Genomic DNA, 14,585 nt, shown 5'->3' with positions numbered 1-14,585 from the left:
CCGTGCCAGATTTAGAATGCAGTGAAAGGTTGCTTCTGTTGCGTCCCAGTTATTCATTAGAAAAGGAAGATTGGCCACCCTCACTAACTACAAATTAAAAGAAATGTAAGTGTCATTCCGGGCCGTGGGATCTAATAACTCTGTGTGAACAGAGGGTCTGGGTCAGGGGCTGTGGCCTACCGCCAGCTCGCATGCTCTCCGGCCAATCAGGAAGCAGCACAAAAAAGAGTCTGTCACCAGGAAGAAACAGTGCCTCCCATCCTTTATGAAAGAGCGAGAGAGAGAGACAGAGAGATAGAGAGAGAGGGGGGGGGGGGGGGGGGGGGGCAAAACAGGGGGCGAGAAAGAGAGGTGAAGAAAGATGGAGAGAGGAAAATGGAGCGAGAGAGAGAGAGGAGAGAGAGCAAGGTGTGAAAACTAGATAGAGATAAGGAGATGGGGTCAGAAATATGAGAGAGAGAGAGAGAGAGAGAGAGGTACTGTATGCATTTATTTATAGGGGCTGGGCTCCCACTATGACCAAACAATCTGATTCATACAACTCCAGAGGAGAGGAAGAGGATAATATGAAGAGGAGAAGGAGAGGAGAGAGGAAAAGATGAGGAGAGGAGGGGAAAGAGGGAGAGATTTGGCAACCGGGAGCAGTTAAAAAAAAAAGGCAAATCAAGTTAATTAGTGGAGAAAACGACACACTACTTCAGAGCACTGTCTCTCACACCTACACACACACACACACACACACACACACACACACACACACACACACACACACACACACACACACACACACACACACACACACACACACACACACACACACACACACACACACACATATAGACACAACCACACACCCACACACAAACACAAACACACAATCTCTCTCTCTCTCTCTCTCTCTCCTCTCTCTCTCTCTCTCTCTCTCTCTCTCTCTCTCTCTCTCTCTCTCTCTCCCCTGCTCTGAAGATGCAGTACCCTATGCTGCCCCCTGGAGGACCTGGTTTACATTCAGAGTCTCCTAACAAGACATTTATTTGTAGAGACTGATGCGGTTCAGTGTTATGTCTGCTGTTTCTTAATGATTTATTTCTGATTTAGACTTGCCTCACCCCCTCTCTCTCTCTTCCCTCTCTGTCTTTCTCTATCTCTCACTCTCTCACTCTCCCTGTCTCTCTCTCTCTCTATCTTTCTCTCTCTCTCTCTCTCTCTCTCTCTCTCTCTCTCTCTCTCTCTCTCTCTCTCTCTCTCTCTCTCTCTCTCTCTCTCTCTCTCTCTCTCTCTCTCTCTCTCTCTCTCTCTCTCTGTCTGTCTCTGTCTCTCTCTCTCTAGAATCGTTCTCTGGGGACCATGGAGGACGTAACATGCCCCCCCGCCCCCCCAGTCCACTCTCGCCCGTCTATCGGGATTCGAACCGGAGACACGGCTCCCTGGAGTCCCTCCGCCAGTCCCCTGTCAGGCTGGCCTCCCTGTTGGCGTCGCGGTTCCGCCAGGCACCCGACGGGCATCGAACCCTCAACCTGCTGGCGCAGCCTGAGCAGGAGGCGTGGCTGGAACACGCCCCCCTGTCCCCACGACACCTGGTCACTGTGGTGAGTAGTGGATCTGCTCTCTGATTGGATAGAAGAGAGGGGCAGTTGTGAGATGGGATAAGACGAGACGAGAGACGACAGTCAGAGAAATAAGTGAGTCAGGGGAAAGTAATTTCACAAAACCAGTATGTCTCATATGTTCAAAACCAGTATGTCTCATGTGTTCAAAACCAGTATGTCTCATGTGTTCAAAACCAGTATGTCTCGTATGTTCAAAACCAGTATGTCGCATGTGTTCAAAACCAGTATGTCTCATAGGTTCAAAACCAGTATGTCTCATGTGTTCAAAACCAGTATGTCTCATGTGTTCAAAACCAGTATGTCTCATATGTTCAAAACCAGTATGTCTCATATGTTCAAAACCAGTATGTCTCATATGTTCAAAACCAGTATGTCTCATGTGTTCAAAACCAGTATGTCTCATGTGTTCAAAACCAGTATGTCTCATGTGTTCAAAACCAGTATGCCTCATGTGTTCAAAACCAGTATGTCTCATATGTTCAAAACCAGTATGTCTCATGTGTTCAAAAACAGTATGTCTCATGTGTTCAAAACCAGTATGTCTCATATGTTCAAAACCAGTATGTCTCATGTGTTCAAAGCCAGTATGTCTCATGTGTTCAAAACCAGTATGTCTCATGTGTTCAAAACCAGTATGTCTCATGTGTTCAAAACCAGTATGTCTCATCATGTGTTCAAAACCAGTATGTCTCATATGTTCAAAACCAGTATGTCTCGTATGTTCAAAACCAGTATGTCTTGTATGTTCAAAACCAGTATGTCTCGTGTGTTCAAAACCAGTATGTCTCATGTGTTCAAAACCAGTATGTCTCATGTGTTCAAAACCAGTATGTCTCATGTGTTCAAAACCAGTATGTCTCATATGTTCAAAACCAGTATGTCTCATGTGTTCAAAGCCAGTATGTCTCATGTGTTCAAAACCAGTATGTCTCATGTGTTCAAAACCAGTATGTCTCATGTGTTCAAAACCAGTATGTCTCATCATGTGTTCAAAACCAGTATGTCTCATATGTTCAAAACCAGTATGTCTTGTATGTTCAAAACCAGTATGTCTTGTATGTTCAAAACCAGTATGTCTTGTATGTTCAAAACCAGTATGTCTCATGTGTTCAAAACCAGTATGTCTCATATGTTCAAAACCAGTATGTCTCATCATGTGTTCAAAACCAGTATGTCTCATATGTTCAAAACCAGTATGTCTCGTATGTTCAAAACCAGTATGTCTTGTATGTTCAAAACCAGTATGTCTCGTATGTTCAAAACCAGTATGTCTCGTATGTTCAAAACCAGTATGTCTCATATGTTCTATTGTTCTGAGACTGTGGTGATTATTAAAAGCAGCAATATGAAGCGCCACTACGAGACAAAGCACACATCTTTTGAGCAAATGTACTCTCATCTGAATCTGAATCTGGCACAGAGAAAAAAACATCTACTGTAAGATGTAATGGATCCACCAGCATTCTAACACATTCATTCACCGCCCAACACCGTGCTGATGAATGTTCCCTTAAAGTTGCTTGGATTTTGGGTCAACATAAAAAAAAAGCATTTATTGATGGGGGGATTGTCAAAGAGTGCATTAAGTGTGGTAGCTGGAACCTTACTGGAACCTTACTGGTGTATTTGTCCCGCAACGTCAAGGTACAGAAGTCACGGTTCCGTACATGCAGCCATACAAAGAATAGGACTAGTATTACTAAATGATCATAATAAAGAGTGTGACCCTGGTCAGGACGTGAGGGGTCAGAGAGCAGAGGTTGATCTGCATATATGTGACAGATAAAGATAAATAAATCTTTTTTTTTTACCCAGGGACAGTGCACATTAATCAACATCTTCAGTTTCCACATAGCTAGTTCTGTTCCGTTAGAGGCTCTGCTTGGCATCACACTGCACTCGCTCGCGCACGTGCACGCGCACTGAATAAATTCCACAATGTACCTTTAATACCAGTATTAGTCTGACCACACCCCTCATCAGCTTACCTTCATAAGCAGGTGTGTGGTCACCTGCTCTCCTCCTTCTCGCTTTCACCACAAGAGTGTGCCTCGGTAGTACCCCACTTGACGTGTTGTTAGGGGAAAGTTAGTTAGTTTACAAGGAGTGATACGTTGACATCATATCTTTATTTTCTCTCTCACTATTTTCGAGAAAATACGGCGATATTGTCTTCGTACTGGAGTGTCTAGAAGATGATGATCATTCTAAAAACCCTCCACCGGTTTTCGTATTGGGAGCACGCCGCTGCATGCTTCTCAACTGCAGTTCCTTGCTGTGTTTGTTGGGGTGAAACCTGTCAGGCCACAGCTGAACTGTCGGACATGCCGCTGTTGTGAGGAGCGGTGCGTTCCAGGTTGGGTGAGTAGTGTTTGCTGGCAGGCTCCACTTGTCTGTTAGTGCTATGGGGGCTACTTGACAATGTTTATGGAAACCGGCCCCAGGCTAGGGTCCTTTGTTCAGCCACCTAGGCGACAGAAGACCTTGGTCTGAAGACCATTATAGTTTTAACTAGTGGGCCGCGACCATTGACACTGGTGATTCCTGTGTGTTTTGGACGAGTGGATTCTCTCTGTCACCGTGTTAAGGCCCCATCTTTCATATCCAAATGAGAGTATTCCTTCACGAGGGGATATGTGCATGAATGTGCGATAGCGGCAGATTCATGTTCAAAGTCAGCTACACAGGCCAGTTGGTATTGTGCTGATTCCGTCGGGTGTGGTAAAATCACCGTTGTGAAGCGGTGTTGACATCTTGTTTTCTCTTTTCTCTTAAAAAGTGAGGAGAGGTTCAGAACGGCGGCCTGTCTGGGTGAGTGTTATGTCATTGTTTACATGTTCATAGCTTGCGGTTAGCCAGTCAGCTGTTAACTGCTGCGTTAGCCTGCTGGATCGCTGCATGGCCTGCTTAGGTTGGGCCTACTATTAGCCAGTCAGCTGTTAGCTGCGGGGCTAGCATGTCGTGGTCGCTAGGTAACGTTAGCTTGCTGCTATAGGCCATGGCCTGGCGCGGGGTAGCTTAGCTTCTCGCGCGCCGCCGTGAGCTCGCTTCTGATCGCGTGCGTCGTTAGCTCGGCGTCTCGCGAGCAGAAGCAGTAGCACCCGAACGGTTGGAGCGGCCGTTAGCTTGATGCTATTCTGTTGAACGTGCTTTGATTTTAACATGTTTTACACTCTTGACCACGACGTCATCCTTGACAGGGGATGTTTCGTCGACCCTGCCCTGAGCCAGGACGGCAAGGTTGCATCAACAGGGGACTGTAGTGCGGGTTGGGGCGGTGACGCTGCCCAGTTCGGACAACACAGGAGCGGCTGTGTTCCTACGGTGTCTGTGACTGCACTTCGCTGATCTGCGTTCCGGGTAGGAACGGGGTTGACCAGACCTCATAACACGTCTTCTGGTTTTACTTTGCTAAATGTATTGTGAATAACGGTGTTTTTCCCAAAACGTGTGTTGCTGCAATGCATTTAGGATACGTTGCGGGTTATGTGTGAGCTGTTTTTGTCACTGGCAGTTAGCTTCTCCGTGCAAATCGGGATGTAATGATCTGGTTGTTGTGTGAGAAACATCATGGTGTTTATATGTACCGTGTACTCACAACTAAGGTAACTAACCTATGAAGCTATGCTTGGTGACAAGTGAGTAAAAGAATGTTCTTTCTCAGACTGTGATGACAATGAACAGTGTGTTCACATATTAACAGGTTTTCCTGTTTTAACTGGCCGTATTGAGGGTAAAATAGGAGGATTGTGTTTTCCCCCCCGGTTCCCTGGGGACTTTTTCATCCTCCTATCAGACATGTTTGTGCACTATTTGTGTCTTTTGTGTGGTAGGGATGCGATGTAACTCTTAGCTTGATTGCTGAGGTTGTGCTAAATCTGCTGGAGAGACTTATTTTCCTAAAAAAGAAAATGGTTTGGTTGCTGTCATGTGTGCTTAGCAAGGCCTGTGGCCGATACTAATCGAGAATGATGTATTCTCTCATTGTGAAAAAAACGGCGTTCCTCTGTTGAGTGTTTTTGCCATTTTTTGTAGGTGATGATGGGTTGTGTGTGTCATGTGACCTACAACTGGGTTGGACTGGCCACAGAAGCACATGTGTATGTTGGACCGGGGCTCTTAGAGCCCTCTCTATTCTGTGTTTTTCCTTAGTAAAAATCAGATAGCAGGTTAGCTCATGCGCTGTGTGGAGCTGTAAAACGCTTCATAGAGTTGACTATGACTGTGTCATATTCTCTTTTTGTCATTACATCGTATCATGGGTGTGGGGTCGTAAAGGGGTGAACTGGTAACCTTTCCTCTCCCCATTGTTTCTGTCGGTCAGGGGTACACCCCCTGTCCTTCAAGGTTCCCGTCACGTGGCGGTTCGGCACGTTACGGGGGGGGGGGGGGGAGGGAGTTCCTGGTCCCACGGGCCTGGTATATTGGGCGTGTGCACCGCAGGAATTCCCCCGCCATAGAGTACGTCACCGTGCGCGTCTCTGTTGGTAGGACTTCCGTGTGCTGTTCAGGTCCATGTGATGGATCTGTTTTCAGGGGGGGTGGTCAGGGCTCCTCCTCACCAAGCGCCTATTCGGGCCTTCTGTGAGTTCGGACTCCTTCTTCCATGTGAGGGAGCCTCCATCAGAGTACAGAGCCTTCCTCCTCAGATTGTCAAAGTGAGTGGACCCTCTAGAAGGGTCCTTTTCTATTGTATGTGTATTCGATTCAATTCGTTTATTGAGTGTGTATGGGTTCAGTGCCTCTTCCCCGGAGAGCCCTAAAACCAGTTTTTTTACATGGCTCAAGGTGCAATATATTCTTTTCAATCTGTACAGCTCGCGTGGGAAGTCTCTCTGGGGATCCCCGTCTCCTTCCTATGGGAGGGTGGTGGGATGTAAAAATGTGACTATTTTTTACCCCGGCTGTGTAGACTGGGATACATACTGTTGATGCTTCCTTCTTTTCTATTCCAGAAGTGTTGGAGTTAGGGAGTGTCACACCCCTCTTGTCGTTCCCCTGGGCGCCTTGGGGATTCAATGACAGGTCTAAATAGCCTGTTCATTGATGGGGGTGTGTCCCGACGCACGTATAGTGCTAGCTCGCTGTAAACAGGCGATTGACTGGCACGCCTTGGTTGCTTGTGGTTGAAACAGCGTTTTTATAAAGCAACTGAGATGGGGGTTTTTCCTCTTCCGACGACCAAATCCCACGACCTGGGTTGGTTTTTCGACGGATTCTCGTTCATGTCTGGGGGATGATGACGGAATGGATCTGAACATATGTGGAGGGGTCTCACGCCCTTGGGGTGGGCCACCAGGCGCGGTTCGCCCGAACGTCTGGGTGGCGCCTTCTTTTCATGTTAAGATCGACACGCATATCTGCCCTTCTCCTGGAGTAGGCATGTCGGCGTGGTTAGGGCACGGGACTGGTTCTGGTCACGCTGGTCCAGATCAGTTGAACCCGTTGTCCGCCGGGGATGCAGATCTGCTGTTCTGGTACCCTGAGGGACTTGGGCTTTTTTCAGGGGGAAAAATGCCAGGTCGGTCTGGGTGTCACAGGGTTAAGCGCTATGGAGACCCTGGTTGGGTATGTTTTTACTCAGCACTGTCGTAATGGCTTACAGCCATGCCATTCTCGTCGGATCTCGGCCGCTACACAGGTTGGTCCTGGTTAGTACTTGGTTGGGAGACCGCCTGGGAATACCAAGTACGTGTGCTTAGGGGCTGGTTCTCCATTATTTTTCGCTCCTCTCTCACGCATGGCGAAGAGGGGCCTGTGGGGGTGGTTTTTTGACCTCCTCTGGTGACCCTGTGCTTCCCGTACCGCCAGGCCCGGTCCGAAGTGATGTTTGCGACCCGTAGGCCTGGGTTAACCCTTTTTGAAAACTGAAACACTTGTACTGCGGTATAGCCGGTGTATACCCGCAGGTGTGTTTTGGAGTTTTTTCTTGAGGGGTTATAGGAACAACCACCGCATTGGGTAACACCGAGGTGGTTGATTCCCTGGTGTGTTGGTGCAGTGTCAACTCCCGGGTTCACCGGTTGAGGGTGCCCCTGCACGTTCATGACGTCTGCCAATCGTGTCAGCCTTCTCTGCCTCGACCCCTCTGGGTGGGGGTTTTTAAATGGAGGCTTGGTCATGCAACAACGGCAGCATACGCCCCTTCCGCCGGGGCAGCTGTGTTCAGCTGTCCCCTCTGGCGCCTGTCTCGTCTGCAGTCTCCAGGCTAGGGTTAACAGCCTGTTGCCTGGTTTTTCCCCGGTGCGCTGCCTGCTTCCGTTGGTTAAACTTTTTTTTTTTTTTTTTTTTTTTGTGTGCTTACGGCCATGCTGACTGTCTGTTCTGCAGGGTCAGTGTGCCAGGCGGTGTACTATTGGGGGGACGGGGCCCGCTCGGCTTACGGCCATACCGACCTGAACACGCCCGATCTCGTCCGATCTCGGAAGCTAAGCAGGTTCTGGCCTGGTTAGTACTTGGTTGGGATACCGCCTGGGATTACCAGGTGCAGTAACTGGGGGGCCTTTGTCCGAATACGCTGGCGATGTGGGGGGCGGGGCACTACGTGCCCACCTGGTGGGGTCTTGATGCTGGCATCATGGACTTCTCCGGGCCCCCATTCCAGGGAGTCCAGTCCTTTTGGTGGGTCTGGGTCTTTCTTCGCGCTCCGCTGCTACGGCCTTGCCACAGGGTTGGGTTTGCCCTTGACCCCGTGATTCTGGGGGCAGTAACGAGGTTGTTCCTCCGTTCGTTCCCGGGTGGCATGCGGGTTGTGCGTGTGTGTAGTCGTGGGGTCAAGCCACGGTCTGCTCACCCTGTGCGTTGAGTTGCTTGAGTGCCTCTTCGCACGGTCGGGTCCGTCGCCTTCCCGTGAAGCCCCTAATAGGGGGGATACCCTCCATTAGGGGGGGTGGGGGGGCTCGGCCCTCCCTGTTCTGATGGTTTTGGGGGGCTGTCAGCGGGGTGTATTTGTCAGCCAGCGGCTCCGCTTGGCCTCCCATTGTGCAGTGTGATGCCAAGCAGAGCCTCTAACGGAACAGAACGCTAGGTTATGACTATAACCAAGTTCTGTTAGTTAGAGGTGACGCTTGGCATCAGACGGCCGCTGCAGCCCTTGACCTCACCTTGTGGTGAAAGCTTGGGAAGGAGGAGAGCAGGTGACCACACACCTGCTTATGAAGGTAAGCTGATGAGGGGTGTGGTCAGACTAATACTGGTATTAAAGGTACATTGTGGAATTTATTCAGTGCGCGTGCACGTGCGCGAGCGAGTGCAGTGTGATGCCAAGCGTCACCTCTAACTAACAGAACTTGGTTATAGTCATAACCTAGCGTTTTCATCTGTAGTCCCTGCCTACCATGCATTTATGGTGTTTGAGGAAACCAGAGTACCTGGAGGAAACCCACACGAACATGGGGAGAACATGCAAACTCCACACAGAAAGGCCCCCTGTGGGGTTCGAACCCAGGACCTTCTTGCTGTGAGGCAGCGGTGCTAACCACTGTGCCACCGTGCCGCCCGTGGCAACAATCAATCACTTTTTTATGCACCTGAGTCTCCTGAACGCGTAGAGATAAACCCAGAGTAGATCGGACCTTCCTACGCTGAGCTATATGGTAACTTTTGCGCACCTACTGCATAATACCTCCACAACAATGAGGCATTCACCTGTAGGGGGTAGGTGCGCGAAGAACCTTTCAGGAGACTCAGGTGCATAAAAACGTGATCATCGGGCGGTCAGGTGGCGTAGCGGAGATTGCGCTCGTCACCAACGCAGGAGATGCTGGGTTCGAGCCCAGCTCTCGGCGTTGCAACCAGCTTGGCTGGTCGTTCATACTAATACAATTGGCAGTATTAGGGGGTGGGGAAGCTGGCGGGTGGGAATCTGCCGTTGTGGACAGCGACGCCTACAGGTCAGGTCTCGGCGCTTGCTAAGCGGGGCAGGACTTGGTGGAGATAGCGTGCCCTCCCACGCGTTACACTTCACCAATGAGAGTCCTCGCTGCCAAGTGAAAAGACGTCACTGGCTGTCGGCGCACGTCTCGGAGGAAGCGTGCGATCGACTCGGGACGCCCTTGTACCGACTCGTAGGAGAACATGCATACAGCGCCAGGTAGGGGAGGGGGGGGAATTGGCACAACGACTAATTGGGACGGGGAGAAAATCAGAGAAAATCAGAAAAAAACGTGATCATGGTCATGTCTCTAGTACCCCCACAACCCGACGTACGAGCAAATCTATGAAGGGGAGCAAGATATGGCAGGAGACGTATTTTGCGAAAAAAAATCCACTACAAAACCAAACTGTCTATCATATCAATACACAATCTAAGGATGTATAGGAATAAAAAAAATTTAATAAATCACATCTAGAATTTGCCCACCCAATTGGTACCAAAAAGTGTTTGGCCCAAGGACTGGAAGAGCTACAGCATTGATTGTCAGGACTTCCAATTCGCGATCAGAGAATTGAAGCTTCAGTTTTAGGTCTGCCATTGTCCTAGGACATGCATACTGTTGCATGGGCAGTATTTATACTATTTGACCATATCAGGAGCAAATTGCACTCGGATGCTTCGCGAGCCAACTGGAGCAATCCGGAGCAAATTGCTCTCCGCGAGCCAACTGCGCTGACAGATAACAGTAGCAAATTGCACACCAGATGGGCATGTTTGCACTAGTATATCATTCTCGAAATATCTTTAGTGAATAGGTCCTTAACCCATTTAGACCGGATGCTGCGTTTGTGTGTATATACCTTTAAGGCTGGATGCTTATTTAGCTATTTAGCTTTAAGACCTGATGCAACGTCTAGGTAATTTCAGACAGTGTCGCCATTTTCAAGGTATGTGAGTAATGAAAAGCGCTGTGATTTGCTGAAATACATGTGGGGGAATGCTTTGGGATTTAAATTATTATAAAAAAGAAATAAACTATTAACACTTTCAGCGCCAGACCCGACATTTCTCTGGTTATCTCGCCAGCGGTTGAGCGCCAGAACCCGAGAAATCTCGGGTTTTCAATCGTTTTCCAAATGTTTTCTTTTATTTGATTTGAATATTCTATACAGTCTCACGGACCTCGGTGTATCATTGGGACTCATTCTGAGACATCGAGATTGCAATGCCGGCCGAATCATGCTAGGTGGCAGTATCTTATATTTAGTATTTTATATTTGTTGTTTATAGATTATTTTATAAATGTCAATGCACATTATAGTAAATGAATGATGTTCAAATAAAAGCCCAAGTTGTAATCTATCAAATGGTTTTCGTTTCATGTTTCTACCTGCTCCAGAGGTTGAGATATAAAAGGTTTTTAGTGAAGATTGACAATTCTGAAAATCTTTCCAAAAAACCCTCAGGTTTTAAGAGATTGGGTAGAATAATTGCATAGGTTTTAATAGGCGTTTTAGGTCTAAATGGGACGGAGCGAATAGCGGGTGCAAAACACACGCAGTTAAGGGTGCTATTAGCGGGCGCAATCCATTCTTTGTGAATTCGCCCCTCAGAGTGTAGCACTCAAGTTCAACACTGCTAGACGGACAACACCACTTACCCTGCCAGAGGTGTATCCCTCCTTCTGACTTGGTGTACACAACTTGTAAGTCGCTTTAGATAAAAGCGTCCGCTAAAAGGACTAAATGTAAAAAGTAAATGTAATTGAATACCCCTGGACTATGGTTAGCCTGTATTCTATAGGTCATACTGATGTAGTTAAGTCTAAATCGTTAGCGTTGCTTCCACTAGATGAGAGTGGCCGGTTGGGGAGGAGTAGGTCAAATCAATTAAAATACAATTAAATAAATTATTTAAAGAGCAGAAAAGGCAACACTTTGCACCACTCAGAGTGGAGTGCAGTACAGGCCACCGAGCGGCTGGGCCAGAAGATAAGAGGCTGGATGTGTAGATTAGAACACGTCTAAATATTTATGTAAAGTGTATCTAAAACGGTGTGTAGTCAGAGTGAATGGAGACGAAGGCAGCAGCCTTAAAGGGTAAGTTCACAATTTTGGACACTTCGCCTTATTTCCTATTCATCAATGATGCTGGGTGAGTCCTTCTGCTATTGACGACCAACTCTCTCTCTCTGCAGTAATAATGTCTGTCTGTTGTCTTGTCTGGCTGCAGTAATAATGTCTGTTGTCTTGTCTGGCTGCAGTAATAATGTCTGTTGTCTTGTCTGGCTGCAGTAATAATGTCTGTTGTCTTGTCTGGCTGCAGTAATAATGTCTGTTGTCTTGTCTGGCTGTAGTAATAATGTATGTTGTCTTGTCTGGCTGCAGTAATAATGTCTGTCTGTTGTCTTGTCTGGCTGTAGTAATAATGTATGTTGTCTTGTCTGGCTGCAGTAATAATGTCTGTCTGTTGTCTTGTCTGGCTGCACTAATAATGTCTGTCTGTTGTCTTGTCTGGCTGCAGTAATAATGTCTGTTGTCTTGTCTGGCTGTAGTAATAATGTCTGTCTGTTGTCTTGTCTGGCTGTAGTAATAATGTCTGTTGTCTTGTCTGGCTGCAGTAATAATGTCTGTCTGTTGTCTTGTCTGGCTGTAGTAATAATGTCTGTTGTCTTGTCTGGCTGCAGTAATAATGTCTGTCTGTTGTCTTGTCTGGCTGCAGTAATAATGTCTGTCTGTTGTCTTGTCTGGCTGCAGTAATAATGTCTGTCTGTTGTCTTGTCTGGCTGCAGTAATAATGTCTGTCTGTTGTCTTGTCTGGCTGCAGTAATAATGTCTGTCTGTTGTCTTGTCTGGCTGCAGTAATACTGTCTGTCTGTTGTCTTGTCTGGCTGCAGTAATAATGTCTGTCTGTTGTCTTGTCTGGCTGCAGTAATAATGTCTGTCTGTTGTCTTGTCTGGCTGCAGTAATAATGTCTGTCTGTTGTCTTGTCTGGCTGCAGTAATAATGTCTGTATAAACCACTACTGTTAGTGTGGTTTAGAGGTGATCTTTAAAAGGAGGGACTGGTTTAAATACCTGTTGTTCACTAAATTGAACCTATTGTTAATGTGGTCTGGGCAGCCTGATCGTTAGGGAAATGGACCAAGACACATTATCCTGATGAGTCTTATTGATCTGAGGTATTGATCATATTGACACTTAGGACATCAACCTCAGCGTGTGTACAAAAGAGAAAGAGAGAGACACAGAGAGAGAGAGAGAGAGAGAGAGAGAGAGAGAGATGGGTTGGGGAGAACGATAGAGAGGTATGGAGCGAAATAAACAAAGTGAAAAGATAGATGTTTTATGTGATAGATATAATCTCTCTCACTCTCTCCCCCTCTCTCTCCCCGCCCCTCTCTCCCCCTCCCTTTCTCGCTCTCTCCCTCAACCTCTCTTTCTCTCCCTCAACCTCTCTCCCTCTCCCTTCTTTTCGCCCTCTCCATCCACCTTTTCACTCGATGAATACTGTAATAATAATAATAATAATGGCTTGGATTTATATAGTGCTCTTCATGACACCCAGAGCGCTTCACAGAGTCCATTATTTAAGCATTACATCACGCGCAGGAGTGGTTTGTGAAAATTAAACCATGCCTATTGGTGGTCGTTAGACCCCCCTAGGCATGGTTTAATTTTCACAAACCATGACTACAAGTGGTGTAATGCTTTTATACAACTGCCACATTCATCCAACCTTATTGCTATACAATAAACACACATGAATTGAAGATTTATTGAAAAAACCATCCGCCAGAAAAAGTTGTTCCCACAACAACAAAAAAGAGAAGTTGCCTCCATGTGGAAGCAGCTCGGAAGTGCATCCGACTGTTCTCAGTAGGACATCCAACAAACTAACACATCCAACTGTAGGCATCCAACAAACTAAGACATCCAACTGTAGGCATCCGACAAACTAAGACATCCAACTGTCTTCCACCTAGGCATCCAACAAACTAACACATCCAACTTTTTTTTAGTTTTTAACCTACTTTCTATAGAACTTCATTCTAGTAGGTAAAACAAATTAAAAAAAGTTTTCTTTGCCCTATAGGAAAAAAAAGTTTTCTTTGCCCTATAAGATCTTTTAAATTTTTTTGTAAACCTACTTTCTATAGAAGCAGCTGCAGGGAGGTGCGCTGTTTTAAGTGAGCGTGGGTTATTGAATTGATTGATTGATTGATTGCTAATTTTATTACTGTCCGCCTTGTTCCTTACCGGCACCAGAAAGAGAGAGCACATCACACCAGTCCTAGCCTCCCTACACTGGCTTCCAGTCCCACTTAGACTTAGGGGGACCCTGATGGAAACAAGACAAACGTCTTTCTCAGGTCTGCATCCCCTTAACAATTGTGTGTATTGAGCCGTACTGTATTGTACCCATTCTGCAATCTGTTAAATAAAGTTTTCATTAATTCATTCAATAGACTTCAAAATCCTCCTCCTCACCTTTAAGGCACTATCGGGTGCAGCACCCCTATACATCACCGAGCTCATCACCCCCTACGCAGCACCCAGGTCACTAAGATCCTCCAACCAGGCTCGGCTGGTCCCCCCACGCACCAGACTCAAAAAGAGAGGCGATCGCTCCTTCAAGGCCGTGGCCCCCAAGCTATGGAACCAGCTTCCCCTGGAGATCCGATCTGCCCCCTCGCTGGAGACATTTAAGGCCCGTCTAAAAACCCACTTCTATTCCCTGGCCTTCAATAAACCCTGATTCTCCCACACCCTAACTCACACACTCCCATGCAATTTTATCCTGCCCCCTCCCTCTTGTATCTCTTCTTATGCTCCTCTGTCCCCTGTGTGCTACTGTACTTTGTGTTCCCCTATCCGTTTGTTGTCCTACTGTCCTATTCTCTGAATGTACTGTCTTGTCCTGCTGTGCCTTTTTGTATTTTTGTATTTGTGTATTTTATATTAGGACATTAATTTTAAGCTTAGATTGTACAGCACTTTGGTTGGCTCTTGTGCTTTTAAACGTGCTATATAAATAAATTACTTGACTTGACTTGTTTCCAACTGGTTAAGTTTAGGCCCTCTTTCGAATTTGGTTAA

The 14,585-nt window shown here is 47.0% G+C and overlaps 1 protein-coding gene across 1 annotated transcript in view; it reads left to right on the top strand.

Annotated features, from left to right (window-relative positions):
- Positions 1-1,361: 1,361 nt before the first annotated feature.
- LOC311242119 (receptor-type tyrosine-protein phosphatase R-like) overlaps positions 1,362-14,585 on the top strand; it is a gene marked incomplete at both ends in the record, with an annotated part of 104,603 nt that continues 91,379 nt past the window's right edge. The window contains one exon of the mRNA XM_084331074.1: positions 1,362-1,589. Within this exon, the coding sequence (XP_084187200.1) occupies positions 1,362-1,589 (228 nt within the window). The remainder of the gene's footprint in view (positions 1,590-14,585) is intronic.

This window comes from Notolepis coatsorum (assembly GCF_963971535.1).
Source record: "Notolepis coatsorum genome assembly, chromosome: 15".
NCBI classification, from domain to species: Eukaryota; Metazoa; Chordata; class Actinopteri; order Aulopiformes; family Paralepididae; genus Notolepis; species Notolepis coatsorum.
The sequence above is the reverse complement of the archived record's forward strand: the minus strand, read 5'-3'. Positions and strand labels throughout refer to the sequence as shown.